Source organism: Acomys russatus, chromosome 5 (assembly GCF_903995435.1).
Source record: "Acomys russatus chromosome 5, mAcoRus1.1, whole genome shotgun sequence".
In the NCBI taxonomy this organism is placed as follows: Eukaryota; Metazoa; Chordata; class Mammalia; order Rodentia; family Muridae; genus Acomys; species Acomys russatus.
The window spans coordinates 37,943,619-37,963,454 of NC_067141.1; the positions used below are offsets into that span (position 1 = coordinate 37,943,619).

General features: G+C 41.9%; 1 protein-coding gene across 2 annotated transcripts in view; it reads right to left on the reverse strand.

Annotated features, from left to right (window-relative positions):
- The window catches only part of Pcsk5 (proprotein convertase subtilisin/kexin type 5), a 426,655-nt gene that overhangs the window by 366,431 nt on the left and 40,388 nt on the right, over nt 1-19,836 (reverse strand). For both annotated transcript variants that reach the window (XM_051146218.1, XM_051146217.1), the window contains exon 2: nt 13,343-13,447. In XM_051146218.1, coding sequence (XP_051002175.1) covers nt 13,343-13,447 — 105 coding nt within the window. The remainder of the gene's footprint in view (nt 1-13,342; nt 13,448-19,836) is intronic.

The window sequence follows — 19,836 nt, forward strand, 5'->3', positions numbered from 1 at the left end:
ATGAGGTGAAATCCTAACTTCAGGCAGGGTACATCCTAGTGCTTTGCAAGTCATAAGCTTTCCAAAAGAGCCAAGGAAAAAGCAAAGGGACAAAAGGTCTGCTGTGGGCCTGTTCTCTTATTCCCAGGAGGCCTTGGCTTTCTCAGTGCTAAGAAAAATCCCTCAAGTATGCTCCATCTTCACCTTTCCTGGCTATGATAGATGGGTTAAGTATTATCTCATCCCGACTAGTGCAAGGAAGAAGTCTGAAGAGCATGCCACATCATAAGTGACATTAATGGAATAGTTTATCTAGAATAAGAGCTGCCTTTTATCTGGCACTTTATGGGTTTGGTCTGAGGACTCAGGCCAGTTTCTTACCTGAGAATGGCAGGTTATGCTGCAGGATACAAGGATGAATACACTTGCTTAGCTTGGCCAACAGAACCACAAGAGAATCAACATAGGCACTAATAATTTTCATCTACTGCATCTACTCTTGTTTCTAGCTGCTTTAATTTTGGCCTCTCCTACTTCCTCTGCGGACTATACTATCACCTTCCAATATACTTCTAACTTGTAATTTCCACAGGCAGATGTCTTAAAAAAATTATGGTCAATTGTTGGTGACTTTTAGAAAAATATTCAAATTTCCCAAAAACCAAACTAAGCACTTCTGCCTCCAAAGTCTCCTGGGAACAAGAGAACAGGTCCAATCATTTGTCCCCTTGCTTTCTCTCAGGCCATTTTGAAAGTTTATGATGTCCAAGGCACCAGGCTGTACCCTTGCTGAACCTAGAGCTTTGCCTAGTCTCTGTCACCCGGAGCTCATCTTGGATACTGGAAGTCCAGGCAGGAAGCCAGAAATTAGTTATCAGCTTAGTTTTCTACCCCAAACAATGAAGATTAGTGAGGTATATTACTCCTCTGAACTGCTCTCCCCCAAGAACTCCAGGAACAACAGCCACAGAACTAACAACTGCTTTCCTAGCACCCTCTATCACTGCACTGGCAAGCTACAGGGCTCACTCCTTTCTGTCTCTTTCTTTCCTTCCTCCGTTCTTTCCTTTTTCAAGACAGAGTTTCTCTGTGTAGCCTTGGCTGTCCTGGACTCACTTTGTAGACCAGCCTATCCTCCCCGTCAGAGATCCACCTGCCTCTACCTCTCCGAGTGCTGGGATTACAGGTGTGTGCCACCACACCCAGTGACTTACCCCTTTCTAAAGAGGTAGCGTTTACCTCTAGGGTTCATCTGCAAACCAAACAGGGTAATCTCCAGTCTACATGTAAAATCAGCTCTTCGAGACAAGCATATCCACAAATGGAGTTGAATATGATCACGAATATTCTAAATATCGAGGGGAAAGAAGAGGGAGGATGTTCAGAAATGAGGTAGAACAGGCAATATGAAAAATGTTCGCCCCATGGGAATGTGGACTGATAGAAAAATCATAAGTGACACCAGCTGAAGATAAGATGGTAATTAATGGTTCAGAATGAACGTTAGAAAGGAGCTCATCTGCTCCTCGATTTTACAAGTGGAGTAAGAGCAATGAGAAGTGGCATGCTAATGGAAACTCTAAGCTGGTCGTAAAGTGGAGCGCAGAATGCAGATATCCAGAATCTAGCCAAGCCTCCATCTTCTCTACCAGTGCTCCTCCAATAGCTGTGCACATGTCCACACATACAATAAAACAGTGCCCTGTATGCCACTGAACTGTGATGCAAGAGAAAAACTACAACTCCCAGTTTTCCTGCTGCCTCCATTGCTTATCTTCCTCCATAAACTCCACAATAGCACTCTCCTAGCTATTCATGCTACTAAAGGTTTCCACATGGCACACAGTGTTCCAGGTCACAGGAATACCCTAGTTGATAAGGTATGAGGGACTCCTTCCTGCCTTGCATTTACATCCTGGAGACAAACAACAAAGAAAGAAACAGTATAGTTTTATATCTAGTTGGGTATACGAAAGACATTAACATGCTCAAGCCAGACAGTGAGATCAAGGATCCACTTACACAATGTTTATGAGGAAAACCATCCAAAAGAGGTAACATATACTTTCAAACATGGAGAACAAGAACCCGAGTGTGTGATATATGCCTGGAATGGAAGCACTTGGGAGGTAGGGACAAAAAGATCAGGAGTCTGAGATCATCCCCCTCTACATAGCAAGTTCAAGAAGGCCAGCCTAGACTACAAGAGACACCTTGTATTAGTTCCAGGCATTGTAGCACAAGCCTTTATTCCCAGTAATCAAGAGACAGAAGAATATGGATCGCTGTGAATTCAAGGACAGCTTTGTCTACATAGTAAGCTCCAGGCTTACCAAGGCTACCTAAGGAGACACTGTCTCAACAGTTAAGATAAAACAAAAGAGGATGCAGGGGCGGGGGAGGAAGAGTCATACACCATGCAGAACCTAAAGAAGACAAACATTAGGCATGGAGAACAGGGAAAAGGATTTTAAGATGTGAATTTGCATAGAAAGACAAGACTCAGTATCAGGAGCACAGAGAAAGTCCCAAAGATTAGTTAGAGACCAGGCCCAATCAGCCTTTGAAGATCATTTTTAAAGCTGGATTTTATTTGAAGGTCAATGCAAAGCCACTGGAAAGCTTATTCACAGTTTTATCTCTGAAAGTTGAGTCTCTGAGAATGACTATGGATGATGAAAATCAGAAGCCAAGGTGATGGTGGTGGTGGAACCAGCCAAGGATGGTGCGGAATGAAACAGGCTGGTGCAGAGGAGGAAGGCACACACAGTCACAGCTCTAAGAAATTGCACTGGCACAGCAATGAGCACCACTGAATGATTTAAAAAGGGAGTACAGAGAAAAGACTTACAAATGACTCTTCTACTGTCTTTAGTTACTACATTGATTATGGTACCAATTATAAGGGAGGGGAGGAAGTTTGGGAGTCACAGTGGTTAGATAAAAATATAGAGTTCTATACATAGCATTTAATGCTTTTTATAGTTGTTAAATAAAGACGTTGAGTGAAGATATTAATTAAGGTAATTGACAATTTCAGCACGTAGATGAGATAGATAATATTGACTAGACCCTGGTCTCTTCAAAGTTTACATGAGGGCAAGGAAGCAAACCATCACTAAGACCCATCAGAAAATTCTCAGTATCGCCGCAACCTCTTTTCCTTCCTTGTAAGTGACATACGTCTTGGCTAATCTACTAGTTGGCCAAGCCAGAATCGGAACAGTCATTCTTCATTGTCTCTTTCCTCTTTTTTCTTCTCATGGAACTTACTAGAGAGATCTTGTCAGTGAAGAACAAAAAGAAAGAAGAACGCTAAGGAATACAATCATAGACTGTGGGACAAATCTCAAAAAGGAGAAAGTGACAGAAGACGATACCAAGTGAAAGGCAGGGATTTTTTTTTTAAAGAAAAAATATCATACAGTGTAAGAAGAGAAAAGTTATTTTGTTTATTTTTCAAATTCTATTTCATACATAACTATAGACATAAACAGACAAATTGTTTTTTTTTCCTATGAGAAGATAACTTACATGCTTTCTGCATAGTATTTGTAAACTTTACAAATGTTTTTGAAGATCTTTCACTATCTTTATGTATAGACATATCATCATTTCCTATTATGTTATAAGGAGTTAGCCTACATTTTCATCTTTTCTTACATGTAGAACTTATACTATTCTGTTCTACCATGGACTTAAAGACATGCCTGGGCAATGCTGACACTTCAAATAAGAGAATTTGACAGAAGCAAGAAGCTTATCCTACAAAGGTAGAAGGCTGAAAATTCAAAGGCTCTTTTTGCCATGTCATATTGTCTCTTTTTGTACTGTAAGAACTGGTTGACCTTTGAGCAATCTGTGCACAAAAGCAAAATGCATAAGCACTTACTACACTGTCGTAAATGCACAATTGGAGTGGTCTCTCTCCATGGTCAGACAACTGAAGTGGCTCTGGGTTTTACTTTGTGGGAGGCTTTTCTGTCCTATATCTATGCCTCCCCTATTTGCTTATTTCTGCTTTCCTAACTTGTCTAAGAATTCAACAAAACAGGTAGAATCAAAATTCTCCTTTTAACTCCAATCTAAAAATTGTCAAAGTTTTATTATTCTACTTTTTCTAAATCAAATGCCTGTGATTTTAAACCTTTTAAGGTGTTTGGGGTTTTTAAAGATGGTTTGTGACTCTCCAGGCCAGCCAGGCCTACCTACTAAGATCCTGCCTTAAAACACAATGTTTTAGCATCTTAGCAATGTTTAATCAACTATAAAAAAAAAACCCAGGCTTTATAGAAAGTAACATTCCTTGACATAGCTGCAGTGCCTGTGCAACCTCTAGTGACCGAATCTCTGCCTTGCTCTTTATAGCCATCACGCCATTTCCTTTTCCTTTTTGCATTTTTGATTTATCCTACTCACTCCATGTGTGTTAAGCCTTTCCTACGGGGTATTACAAGGGATTAAGCTAGTGGAAGGTTGGAAGAAACACAGAGGCCTCCGCCACCTCTTTCATCTAGGGTGGCTTTGAGCAACCTGCTTACTGTCTCCACATTCCTATAAGACATTAATTCTACAAACACACCGCACTGCTAGAGTGCAATTGCCAGAGCTTGATCCGGAACTCTATGCAATTTCAATTTAAGTCCTAAGATACAGAGAGAAACCATGCTTGCTTGAGTCCCATTACGGAGAGAGCTAGAACAATGAAAGAGAGCCCCCAAAATGCCGGGACCAACATTTGTGCCTTCTTCCCCACATCCTAAGTGACAGCCTGAGGGCTCACAAGTAGGGACAACCCTCCTATCTGGTTTCTTCAGCACACAGAAACTGTGAATGCCCTGCCCATATTTAATCCTGGGGAATGTTATTAAAAGTGAATGACAGGTGGTTTTGGACTGGCACCAAGGATGAGGGTGCCCAGCTGCAGCTGCGCAGTTGCTCCCTCCCCCCGCCACCCTGTAGCAAGGGGAGCTCTCACTCTGCTGCAGCCCCAGAGATTTCCTTCCTGTCCCTCTCACACCTTGTTACCTGCACTCTCATTGGAAGCATCAAAATTTATGACCTTTCAAACAAAATCTCTATCGCCAAGCACTCTTTTACAAACACTTGGCAAGCTTGCCAAAATGGCTGAGAAATCCGTCTTTAATTCATTCCTGAACTCAGGGACTCTGGCTGGGAGCTCAACTTCTCCGTCCGCTACCCACAAAATGTACAATTTGACCCACTGTGTTCTGATTGTCCAGACATCTGGGAAACCTGGAAGCAAGACAGAAAAGGGTGGTTGGACCTGGAGAAGAACACAGTGAACTCCACACCCACCACACTCCTCACACGCCTCTCCCACTTCTAGCTATATTCTTCCATGAATCCATCAGGCATTGCAAACCTATGGCTGACAAGCTTTTCCCAGGAGAATGCTTAGAAATACTTCCAAAAGAGGGCTCAGCTAACATGGCTACATTTCATAGCTATTAAAAGTGGGGATACCGCACAAAGCCTCAAACAAGAGAGGTCCCCTCAAATCCTCGCTGCTCACCACACCACCCATACCATCTCTGCTTAACATCAAGCCTGCTCTGCTTCTCCAAGGATCCTTAGGATGCTCGCTAATACTTTTAGTTCACTGGGGTGGAGTGACAATGACAGGAGACTGTGAATCAACACAAAGCCTCAGGCCCTGTCCCAAGACAGAACAGCTAGTCTCACCTTGTGGAAATACGGCAGCCAAAGGCACTGACTTCAGCACTTCCCAGATCACTCAACAGCTGAGTGTGCATAAATATAGGAGATGTTTTGAGAGTTACAAAATCCATCGACAAAAAGTCCAACTATTATGTCATTATCATATTTAAAATACAACACTGGAACACTGACCACCCCACACATACATATACACACATATGCATGAATAAACATACACACACACACACACACACACACACACACACGCACGCACACACACACACACACACACACACACACACACACCAGCAGGATGAAAGCGTGCTGGTAAATGGAAACACCAGATTGGTCTGTGCAGGAAGCACTTGAACTCGAGGTAAGACTAATGTTTAAGATGCCCAGATGGAAAATTCATTTCTGCCAAAAAAAAAAATCCCTGTGGTTTATGAGGCTGATCTCCAGTGCTTGAGTTTAGTTACCTCTTCCAAAAGGTTTCTTTACCTACAAAATCACCTTATAGATTGTGTGTGGATAGTTCATTTGCATGCACTTGATCTACTGGGAGATTCCAAGTGTGTGGATAGTTCATTTGCATATACTTTATCCATTGGAGGATTCTTCCCAGATTGAGAATAGAGCTAACTGAGGTTCTGGTGGCCTCCATGCCTCAAAGATCAATTGACAGAGAAAGAGTATTCTGGGATTATACACTGAACTTATGGCGAAATGACAACTGGCAGACACAAAGTTGATCTGTGCAACTTTTCCATAATGTGTGCAGAATTGTAGCTGCCAATCTTGAGGCAAAAAGAAAAAAGAAAAGAAACACACACACACACACACACACACACAGAGCACACATCTAAAACTCAAATCAGAAGAAGAAAAGGCAGCAAGCTGAAACACAAGGAACTTGAATATTCCTTCTTTCTCCAGTTTATCTTTCATTACTTTCTGCCCCACCCCCCCCCCCCCCCCCCCCCCCCCCCCCGCTTCCAGCCCCTTCACTGTGAGACAACACTTGAATTCTTAGTTCTTATCAGAGGAAATGGCTTCTGTACAAATGTAGCAAACATGGCAGTATGCCTAGGACTTCAAGCCTTGAACTTAATCCTGGGCCACACTGACCTGGAGACAGTTTTCTTCTTCTCCAATAGAAGCAGCCAAGTGTTCACACTTCCCACAGCTGTTGCATCACCGCTGACGTACCACTCCACATAATTCGGGAAGGCACAGTAGATACTGTGCGTAGAAAGGAAGGCAAACAGATTACAACTAACAAGTTCAATCTCTTCCAGTGCAGAAGCATTTTGCCACTTCATTTGGACTTTGTTAGCACATTCAAACCGTGGAGGCTATGCCAGTATTGCACAGGAAAGAGACAGGACTAAACGAAAGGAGCCTGGGACTTCATGACGTCATCTGAGCAGTTCTCCATGTGACTCAGAAATTTCTGACAGCTCCTTCTAACCCTAGTCTATAGTACAGGCTGAGTCAGCCCTGGATTCTGATAAGAAACCAACCTGTAGAGATCTAAAGATGACAAAAGAACTAGAAAAGACAAAAGATAGACAGGCCAGATACTTCCAGATAAAATCTAATATGAAGAAAGAAAGCTGTTGTCATGTGACTAGTCACACACAGACAGAGTATTGGAACCTAACTTCATGCCAGTTTATACTTGAATAGTCCCCACCCACCTCCACAAACGCACAACAGCTACTTCTCTAATTGAAAACTTGTCACTTAAGGTTTCTGTTTCTTGATAAGGAAAAGAAAAGGGGAAAGGGAAAAAAAACTTCCTTCCTCACCTTTTTCACCCTATGTGTACCTGGACACGAGGCAATGTGACATAATGTCCTGCCGCCAGTGCCTCCTTTACTCTACTACTCAGTACCTAAGGGTTTGAGATAGCTGCTCCTTGAACCCAGACTTACCGGCCAGAGATCCCCTGGGTTCAGCTATCTCTACCCACCCCAGTACTTGGTTTATAGACACGTGCCATTATACCTGGCTTTTATATAGGTACCCATTCTGAAGGCAGGTTTTTATAACTTTGACTGTGGCTCACAAAGATGTGTACACAAATCAATTAATAAACTCTCAGAGGGGCTGGAGAGGTAGCTGCACATATGTGTGTGCACAGCTCCGGCAGAGGACCCAATTTGGCTCCCAGTACTCATGCAGGGTAGTTCACAACCACCTGCCACTCCAGATACAAAGTATCCGATACCCTCTCTGTACTCTGTGAGTGCCTGACTAGACCCACATACAAAGACACAAAGACACACACACACACACACACACACACACACACACACACACTATTTAAAATTTAAATATATTTTTAAAAGGAAGCTCTATTAATGATGCAGACAGGAGCCTAGAATAACTGTCTTCTGAGAGGCTTCCCCCATCAGCAGGTGAAAAGAGATGTGGAGACTCACAGGCAAATATTAGGTAGAGCTAGGAGAGTCTTGTGGAAGAAGGCAATGAAGGATTAAAGAAGCCAGAGAGGTCAAGGATTCCAAAAGAAACCCTACAAAATCAACTAACCTGGGTCCATAGCGACTCACAGAGACTGAACTACCAACCAAAGAGCGTGCATGGCATGAACCTAGGCCCCCTGCACATATTTAACAGAAATGCATCTTTGTCTTCATGAGGGACTCCTAACAGTAGAAGCAGGGGCCATCTCTGACTCTGTTGCCTGCCTCTGGATCCCCTTCCCCTAATGTGCTGCCTTGTCTAGCCTCAATAGGAGAAGACATATGCCTAGTCCTACTACAGGTTTTTATGCCAAGGCAGTTGATATCCATAGGAGGCCTCCTCTTTCCTGAGGAGAAAGGGAGAGGAGAATAGAGGGAGGAGAGAGGGGGGTACTGAGAAGAGAAGAGGAGAGGAAGCTATTATCAGAATGTAAGGTTAAATTAATTAATTAATTAATTAATTAATGAAAATAAAGAAGGAAAGATGCTCTGAGGATGGGAATAGACTATTGTTCAGAAGAGCTTGTTTCTCTGGAGAAAGACTGGACATTCAAAAAAAAAAAAAAAATGGATGATGGTTTAGGGGCCTGACTCTGGGTAAAGTCATGAAGATATACAAGTCTACACAAAAAAGTAGGCTCTGGGTTCACTGAGATCCTATCTCAAAACTAAAGTACAAAGTAAAGGGAAGAAACCCTCCATTGACTTTGGCACCTACATTCACAAGCAGAGTTAAGTATGCTTTCACACATATGTGCATGGCACACTCACCACACAGCAAAGGTTAGGAGATTTACTGTCCCACTGCTTTAAAAGTGTGCCAACACTTCTTGCCAAGCCACGTTATTATTATACTAGTGCTGTCATCTCAGAAGTCTGTGAATCCCTGCCATTTAAGACGATAATCACAACATGATGTTAACGCGTGGGAATCAAGGCTATTCTTGCTCTCAAGGCTCATGTGCCCCAGCTGACCGCACAACCTTCTTAAAATCAAGAGGGTTAGTCTCACAGTGTTGTTGCTCTGGCCTTCCCTTTTTTTGGAACCTGCTGAGTAAAGTCAGAAGCAGCCATGCAATTTAGTAGAGTAAACAAAGCCAAGCTTGTTTGGTGTGATTCAACCTGCCATTTTGCCTTCCTTGAGAAGGTGGTAGTTAAGTCACATGAAGCTAACGTCACCAATGTCCTCCATAAAGCCAGTTGGCATAGTCCAATCCCACAAACCTGTCTCTGCCCTGGCACACCAAATACTCCATCATGCTTTAAGGGGTGATTGGCACACCAGGGCATTTATTCTATACTCTCATGAGGTTAACTCGGAGTGAAGAATGCATAACAAGCACATGAGAATTTACATAGTGCTATGGCTCAGATGTGGTTTGTTTCACAGAGTTTATGAACTGAAAGCACGGTCACTAATGGGATGGTTAAGTAGTGGGGATTTGGTGGGAGGTCAGTAAGTCCCATGAGAGTGTTATTTTAAATGAGTCCATCTGTCCCACTCACTGGCTTCCTCTCTCACCATGTAGAATCTCCCCCACACACTGTCACCATTGTGCCATCAATAAGGTAACATAATCATGGACAATCTTTACCAGAGATGGACCTATGCTGTTTAGAATCATATGCTAAGGAAAGTTCTTTTCATATTATTTGTCCTCAAGTATTTTGTTATAGCAACAGAAAATACATACACTCTCTCTCTCTCTCTCTCTCTCTCTCTCTCTCTCTCTCTCTCTCTCTATATATATATATATATATATATATATATATATATGTATATATATATATATACATATATATATATATATATATTCTTTAACCGTCATCCTACAAAACATTATTTATGAATTAAGAAAGGAAACACATCTATATTTATTTACTTACTTATTTTAAAGCAGAATCATACTATGTAACCAAGTCTGCCCTCAAAATCATGATCCTTCTGCCTCAGCCTCCTGAGTGCTGAAATTATCCAGTATGTCAACACCCAGTGAAAAATAGCAGTTTTATAGTAGAGAGCCCATCCTAGCCACATGGTAAAAGCCAAGGTCTACAATAACACAACAAAGGAATATCCTGTGTCTTCCTCTATAATGCAGAGAAAGATGCATCTACCCCCAGTGCTGTGTGGCCAAAAGAATTCCTATGAAACTTGAATCCAATCAGAAGGAGAACTACACCCAAAACTTAAAATGTATTGTCTTAAATCACTGACTTATACCATTTAAAGCAGGAAAAGCTGAAGTACATAACAGAGTGATGAAGACTTGGGAGCCATGACACCTAAGTATGATCCTGGAGCACAAAAGAAAGCAGGGAGAATGTAAAGCCTGCATGCTAGATAACAACACCAAGTCAATCTTGGCATCTAGACTTCCATTATTGTACTGATGATTACAGTGTAGAATGCCCTCGTTTTTAATGGATGCATAGGAAAGTTCCTTACTAATTTAATGCTGTTGGTTATTTGTTTATTTATTTAGCACTGTTGGGAAGCACACAGAAGACCCATGCTTGATATGCAAATGAGTCTACTCTAACCTTTCTCCCTGGCTCTTGGGATTTACAAGAATTTGAATTGAAGAAATATATTTGTAGCTCATGTCTGAATGTTCAGGAAATACCCATGTGTATATGTGTGAATTTGTCTGTATGTACACAGACTAAGAAGGGAAAAGACACTGGACAGCATGGGAGATCTGGAAAGCTATTTTTACAGCTTCATTTGAAACAACAGCATTGGTGGGTTTTGTTAACTTTGAATAGAAAAAAAAAATACTACTTGAGCCTAACCTCCTTGAGGGAGTTGGGGGGGGGGAAGCAACACTTCCCATCTCCTTTCCTCCCAAAACCCAACTCTGGGAAGCTTCATCTTATCCTGGGGGTCCATGAAAGCTGCTATGGGAGAACCAAGAGGCACTCTAGAGCCTGACATGGGGTGCTGGAGACACTAGAGGCTCAAGAAATAGCCAGTGAATCGGTAGACTGCGGAAAGGCAAAGGAAAGGGTAGGAAACCCCACCTTTGTGGTAGACTGAGTGGCTGTCATAGGCAGAACTGCAAGGGTGGAGACAAAGGCCTAGCCCTACTCTTGGGTATTCCTTTTATTGGGGAGGCAGAATGGCACAGGTGCCACTGGGCTGGCTTAACTGGCCTTGCACCCCTGGACTCAGTGAGGAGAAGGATGGGTGTTCAGGTAGTGGATGACCCAGGATCCAAGGTATCTGTTGGATCATACACAGCTATTTATGCACAGAGATAAGAAAAAGGAAGACCAAGATGCCTAAGATAATAGTAAGGATGGAAATAGTGCCTATGTAGTAAATCCGTCCTCAGGTGAACAAAGTCTCATCACATTCCATTCCTAATTCTCCAGCCAACTTTTCAAGCTCATGTGGACTTTGCACATGAGATTTGAAATGGAAGTCATACTAATTGCCAAGCTCAAGACACTTGTTTAACAGATGAAAGAATTGTGTGTGACTTTGCTGTAAAAACGTAGCACATTCAAACTGTTCCAACAAACTATTTTTTTCCAGAAAAATTAGTCTAAATATAAATAAACATGTACACATTATCTTCAGGCCACTGAAGTGTGCGTGTGTGTGTGTGTGTGTGTATATATATATACACACACAATACACACAAGAGTAGCTTAAAGAAATGTAGTTTCTCTAACTACTGAATTACAATTGCAATCATGAACACTATGCCATAATATTCCAAGGAAAATTTAAACAGAGTATGGTGGTTTAATTAAAATGGTCCCTATAGTCTCATTAGGACTATTACTATTAGGAGGTATGGCCTTGTTGGAGTAGGTGTGGCCTTGTTGGAGTAGGTGTGGCCTTGTTGATGGAAGTGTATCACTGGGGTGGGCTTTGGGGGCTTAAAATGCTCAAGCCAGACCCAGTGTCACTCTTTCTCTCTCCTTTCTGCCAGCCTATCTGGATGTAAAACTCTGAGCTACCTTCCCAGCACTATGTCTACATGCATGCTGCCATGCTTCCTGCCATGACAATAATACATCAAACCTCTGAACTGTAAGTCAGCCCCAATGAAATGTTCACCTTGCTAAGAGTTGCTGTGGTTGTGGTGTCTCTTCACAGCAATAGAAACCCTAACTAAGACACAGAGTAAACTATGGCCTATAACAGAAGGCAAGACTCCAAGCAAACACTGAATTGTATCAAAATCTATCTAAGAGGCTCTTCAACAAGAAATATTTCCAAGAGCTTCTAGCTGAGGCTGCTCTGCTTGCTGGTAGGGACTTGTTTGCCAATTTATTTGAGAATGAGTTCGATGGCAAACCAAAGTCACAATGGAGGGGAAGAGGCAAAATAACTTAAACACTGAATTTCATGCCAAGAACCCAAAGAGGATCTAAGATATGTTGGCATGGCTGCCTCTGCTTCTCCATTACTTAGTCCATCTTGGACAGCTGAGTCTACGGGGGTCAATTTCTTCCTCTGGCTTAATTAATGAGGACACTACTTAACTTCATGTCAGTGCCTTATTAGTCTTCTCTTAGTTTGTCCCCAATACTTCTTAGTTTCTCATATCTCATGCCAAAACCACCTCATATTATCACATAGAAGACTGGTCCTTGCCATTACTTCCTTCTAGGGTCTCCCAGGAGTACACTGCTGTACAGCCCAGAAGGACCAGATGGAAGAAGGATATTAAATGAGCCCCCAACACTAGGAGCTGGCTTTTGCCCCTGTGAGCACAAGCATGCTTTTGGTCCCAGACATAGCCTGATTCTAGACTATCAATGTCAATAAAAGTAGCAAGTATTAATATAAGTCAACACTTGCAAGGATTCTAGAGAAAACCCGCCATGAAGCTCACAGGACTTCAAGCTACATGCATATAAAAAGATGCCATATTCTTTGTTTAGACATGTTCAACTGATGTATCTTCTCAAACTACAGCCCCTCTCAATTTTGCATAAAAGCTCATGCCTATGGCTGCCCCTGAGCTGCTCCATACTTGGGATGACAATGGCCTGTCAGTCAAAATCAAGCCAGTGAGTGGTGTTGTCTGAGGGCAGAGAGATAATGTACCAAAGGATACTATGACAGAAGTAGAAACAGGAGCCTCGTGCTTGGTCACTGCCTCCTAGTGTTATCGTCAATGAAAAATGCAGAAGCATTGCTTCTTGGTCCACATCCAACCAGGTTTTCTTACCTTTGGTTCCATTGAAATGAAACTGTGGGTGCCTCTGCTCGAGAGAACAGACCTTTTAATGGTCCTACTGTGGTAGAAGTGATAGTAGTCCTTCAGCGCGCCAATCTGTGTGACAAGGTGGGAGGAAAACATAGGGCAAACATGTTAATATCTGAAGACAGTCTGTTGCCTTGTTTTTCATTAAAATAAAAAAAAAAAACAAAGCAAAAAGGTCCATAAATTATGCAGCTGCCTGATAGACTTAAATGTCATTTGAACCTTGGTGGTCACTTTTCAAAAGAAGGACATCCGATATGAAATATGAGTGTCCTTGAGGCGGTGACTGCAGAACTAACGATTCTATTGGGGCAGTTAGCTTCTCCATATCACTCGTTTAATGTTTAATTTATATGCAGCATTTTAAGTAATGCTATATCAATCTATATCCAAATGTGGGAAAGAAGGAAAAAGTCAAATAGCTCTGTACTTATAAAAACACATTGCATTCTGTTTGCTATGAGAAATGGACAATGAAGGACGCCGACAGGTTATTTATACAGTTAATTTGAAACACATCTTAAATAGATTCACAAAGATAGCAAAATTCCTTAGATCAGGAGACAGTAGGCACAGCTCTCAAGTTGAGTGGTAACTTCTAGAACAATCTTTGAGCTCAGCTTCTGGGGATAAATGGCTTTATCTGCTTTACCTTATCCTTTTCTTTTCACATGATTTAGTTTCCTCATTTTGATTCTTCCTTAGTTAAAACCAGTCAGTCTGTAAAGATGTCCAGCCCACTTTGAAAAGCAAATGAACAAAGCATTGAACAACTGCAGTCTTGTGGCAGGTGTTGATGACATTCCTGATACAAAACCTGAGGACCTGAGTCTAGATTCCCAGCACCAAAGCATAAGCTAGGCATGCCAGTGTGTATAACCCCATTGCTTGGAAGGGGAATGCAGAGGCAGGAGAACCCCTGAGATTTGCCAGCCAACTAGCTGACCAGTTTAGCTGGTCAGTGAGCTCCAGATTCACTGAGAGACCCCATTTCGATGTAAGGTGGAGACGGACAGACAAGATGGCACACGAAAGGCACTTGGCTTCACAGGCTCAGTTACTAGAATCTGATCCCTGAAACCTACATAAAAGCAAAAGAAAAGAAACAAGTCCACAAAGTTATTTGATATCCCACTATGACACTCACGCACCCCTCTCACCCTACATAAAACCACACATAAAACAAGAACAAGAACAACAAAATAATAAAATTTAAGGTAGAGAACAATTGAGGGAAGGTCAAGCCTGACCTCTTTGTATACCTATATACACACGCACACAAACACACACATAGACACACACACATGCACACAGACACACACACAGACGCATACACCTAGATGCACACATACACACTGTGGATCACCCAATGAGATCTGAACCCAACCACACAGGCAGGGTTTATGCCTAGTATCTCATTTCAGTTGAAAGCTCAGCTGAACAGCATGTACACTTGAGCCTGTGTTTCCTTTTCTGTAAAATTGGATTTGGGGCTAGTTAATTTCTAAGGCCACTGCAGTGCTCATATTCCATTCTTTAACAGTGACACTTTCTTTGCTTCAGGCAAATACAGTAAATGTCTAATTCTCTAGACACTCATGGCTCTACTACACTAAAGGAATGGTCACTGTGGTGATGTTGCCCAGTTGGTACAATGTAGACCTCGGGCTTTCTTAATTAAAATGTCATTGGCCCAGGTTAATTTTTTCATCATAAAAGGTTGGTTTCTAAGGTCCATCTCCTGGTTATGCTCCCACCACATGTTCTGTGTCATTTAGACATTTTCTTCTCAGAGGACATTGTGACATTGCACTTTGATTAAAACTCGAGAGAAAGGCTCACATTTTTTTTTATTCAAGTGAAAAAGTGTCCTTATCTACACAGATGACTAAAAATATATACGTGAAGTGTAAAGGCAAGGAAGTCCCAGTAAGCCCTCCATTTCAGCATTCCTGAGCAAGAGGAGCAGGGAGACGTCACAGGTCGCAGCCTCACTTTTAAGCATGCACAGGAGGATATCTTGAAAGGTGTTAAAATGCTGAAGCTTTAAGAGTAGAACTGAAGAGTGGCTGCATAATTTTCGAAACAAAGATCTTAAACTTTTATTACACATAGCTTATTGATGTTCCCCTTGAGTAAATGTAGTTGTTCGGAGGAAAGAACACGTGGACATACGGGAAGAGCCTTGAAAACTGACCATAAGCAGACATGGTAGAGGCATTAAGGGCAGAGGTTCAAGTCAGCCATGGACACATGGTGAATTCAAGGAGAGCCTGAGCTATTGCCATCCAGTCACAAAAAGCAAAAACAAAAGCAAAGACCTAATCATCATCAGTGGGGGAAATGGAAGTGTGTTAACTATCTCAGCTTCTCTACAAAGAAACTCTTTGTTATAGAAAATGGCTAGATTTTTCCCAATTATTAAGCTAAAACTGTAGATGAAATTGATCATGAGAAAATTCAAATGCTTTGAGGCCTTTCTAGCAGACTGGAATCCCAATCTAACTCAGTATATAAGGAGTGGTAAATTGGATCTTCTGTCTCAACTTACATTGATATGGGTCCTTGGATAAATCATTTAGGTGTTTTGTGTGTTGGTTTTCTTAGTGGGAAACAGAAGTTTACAGGAGGTAGAGTGGGCTGTTACTGGAATACGACAGCTCAGAGGGAACTGAAGGGATCAGTTCAGTGAGGAAAGTACTTCACAGGCAAAAATGAGGACCTGAGTTCAAATCCCAAGAACCCACATAAAGACAGATGCTAAAGTACACATCTGTAATTACAGGGCCTCTACAGTGAGATGGGTTGCAGAGACAAGAAAATCCCCCAAAGCTAGCTTGGCATACACAGCACTACACAAAAAAAGCTTGTCTCAAACCAAGATTGTCTACTGACATTCCACACGTACTGTGGAGCATGTTTGTGTGTGTGTGTGTGTGTGTGTGTGTGTGCTCATGTACTCCTCCATCCTACATACAATCACACAGAATGCAATAATAATAAATATATTTAAGTTGAGGGAAGGTCAAGTCTGACCTCTTTGTGTACCTGTATACCTCTACACACACACACACACACACACACAAAAGCTTTTTTTTTTTAAAGGAATGAATATTTATAGGCTGATGTGGCAAAATGAATGTTAGAACATGAAGGGTCTGGTCAAGTCACTGCTTGGCACACACTCATTGTTGGAAGCTTAGTAACTTCCTTTCTCTCAGCTCTTCTAACTCATCTCTCACCTCTCTTCCCTTGTCGGCATTACTTCTGGCCTGCACTATCACTGGTTCTTCTCTTCCCAGCCCTTACTGGCAAAACTGGAAAGCATTGATGGTGTAGGTATGTAGGCAGGAAGGGTGGTTATGCAAGACTGGGCAAAAGTATAAGGTGGAATGTTGTTTGAAGAGACTAAGCTGCATCTAACCGTGGACACCAACTTCCTATTTCTAAAGGTGCATTCTTTAGAGAGTCACCTAGGAACAGATGCCAAAGCAAACTTTGTAAGTGTTCAGAAACACCAAGCTATCATCAAGATATCATGATTCTCTACAAATAAAAGTAGTTTCAACCCCAGGATATAGTGAGTTATAAATAAAGAAAAGCACAAACCCTGGATATTATATGGTCCAATTGTTGCAAAGAAGAAAAAAGGAGAACTTACAATTTTACAGTATATAGTTGTAAAAATATTCTTAAAAATACAAATTTAAAAATGAGAAGAAGGGCCTTCCTTTCACTGCTTATGCATGTAGCTTTTTAGTATTCAAAAAATCTCATTAAAATAATTTTTACAAAAGAACTAGAGACGTTTCTCTGAGAAGTGGACAGGGGTTGGCATAGAAACTCCCAACTGGTTCAAGTCTGTGGTGTGCAGAGCTACAAATGGGAGGTTGATATCATACACAGTGCTCCCAAGTCTTAGGGACTATCATAGAAGATGGGGTGTGGACATTCCAAGGGTCAGTGGACAGGATGGACCAGAGTCAAACTGTCTTCTCCGCATGACAGGACTGCTTCACTAGTGAGCTCACAGTAGCTACTGCTGCCTACAGAAGAGCTTCCCAGGCCTACTGGGCATTCCAGCAGGAAGGAAGTGGCACCCACAAGGCCCACCTCTTACTAGGAGTTATTGACAGCTGAAGGATTCCAGGGGAAGGAGAGTGAGTTTCTATAAGAGTGTGGTCAACTTCCCATGGATGGCCTGACACATGTGAAAATCACAAGTTTGACTTTTGGTTCGTTAGGTTAAAAAAGCAAATCAAAACAAACAAACAGAAAAGAAACAAAAACAAAAACCAGGATACAAAATTGGAAGGAGTAAAAGGAGTAGGCATCGATCTGGGAGGAGTTTGTTGGGGGAGGTAGTAAGGGTGAAAATGATCAAAATATATTGTATACATGTATGGAAATCTATAAGAATAAGATATACATATTTTTAAATAAAGCTGAAATAGCATACACATAAGTCCCAGTAATTTTTCCAGGGCATATATACTCCTTAAGTCCCATATGGCCAGTACAAAGGCTCCATCTACCCAGACCACCAAACCAGGCAGCAATAAGCAATGCTGCCTTTCTCTCGGGGATTCTGATTCTGCTACTAAGTGGTGCAGTGGTGCACCATAGATTTTGGTTGATGCCTCATTACTAAAAGCTAAACTTGTGTTAGGCATCACGTTCCTCTCCTACATATCATCAGACTTAGCCTAATCCCCAAGCGGTCTGAAAGCTAAACATCATTAGCTCTAATTGGCGAAAGGAGGATCCCAGGGCTCTGGGAATGCCCAAACACATCCTGCTGGCATTAGGCACTTGGTAGACATCCACCAACATCACGGGAGCCTAGTTCAGTTTCGGCACGGACTGTGAATGGCCTCAAATGATGCAGTGCAGCACACTTCTGGAAAGGGACTTCCTGAAATGCACAACTATGATCTAAACTCTGCTTGTGCAGCAAGCAGTCGGGTCCTCCACAGGTTGTACCAGCCAGATGTAAAGTAAGAGCAAGCATCACCAGACCTGTTCTTGAAGGGCCTGCTCAGCACTGTGACAGAGGTCTTGTCATCTGATTCCTAGTTGATTGAGTGTTCTCTGGTATATCATGGGTGATGGTGTTTTGCCCTAGTTGTTTTGGTAAGCTGCCAAGAAACTACAGACAGTTGTACCTGTGGAGACAACACAGAGTAGCTTCCTAATCCCTTAGCTTTCTGGTTGTGGACTGGGGTATGACCTTGAGAAACCAAAGGCAGTATTGAAAGCTTGACCTTTCTCATTATTTCTCCTCTGTTCATTAACATAAGCACCTTCCTAATTAGCTGACCATTGAATCCATCCTCTGTGGTAGGCTCCTCTGACAACTCCAAACTGGACACATGGGAACTTCTTTAAAACTAGCTATACCTTTACACAATCAACTCACAGATGCTCTATTGCATAGCCGATGGGCTACATGCAAAATGAGCTACAAGCTTCTGGGCCCACCGTGTCCACGCTGCCATCCTGCAGATGACGTGGTGCTTCTCATGGCAACTGTACCACTCTTGTCTCTCAAATAAATTTTCTTATGTTAGCTGGAATGATACTTACAAATGCAACGTGGATGCAAGGTTGTGTCATACACCAGCCTAAAGAAGCCCCTTGGTGGCTTCTTTTGTTCTTAAATAACATTAGTTAAACTTCATAGTGTTTCATGATATTTCTAAAAGTCGATCAGAATAGGAATATCATATTAAACACAGTTACACAGGAACTATTTGTTATGCCTTAGCTAACCCGTTGAAGGAATATAATTATGACCTGCAGGATCTGGCCTAGCCTCCTTGTGTAGTCTAACATTTTATTCTCATTTTCTGGATTCCAACCATGTTGGCCACCTGCATTTGGTTCCATGACTCAGCCATGTTTGCTGACATCTCTACCAACAGCACCCTCACTACCTCCATTATCCTACCCTTAACTCCCCTTTCTCACCATTTGTGCCACTCCCCAAATGAGGTCATAGTTCCATTACATAATTTTGGAATCGTAACATGTACCTGTAGTTAAGCCTTGATTGGCACAAGTATCAGTCTAAAACTGGCATCCTCACCTGCCTGCATGCTCCACTGAGGCTGTGACATATCTGTTCCCAGCTCACCACAAACATGATCACAGAACAGCTTCATAAAGCACCTAAAAATCATAATCACTGAATTGCTAAAATTGCATACAATAGAGCTCCATATGGTTCAGAGTCTCTACTAAGTCTACCCAATTGAAGCTGATTTCAACAAAAATGCCTTCATTTGGCCTTAACTGAAGCACCAATCCTGCCAATGTTATGTGATTGTGACAACTGTGGGTTGAGACGCCGTTGTTTGCAAAACAGCAGCAGAAAGAATTGTGTACATTTATCCAATTATTTTGTCTCATCCCAACAGAACAATTCATTGCCTTCCAGGAAAAAATACATACATATG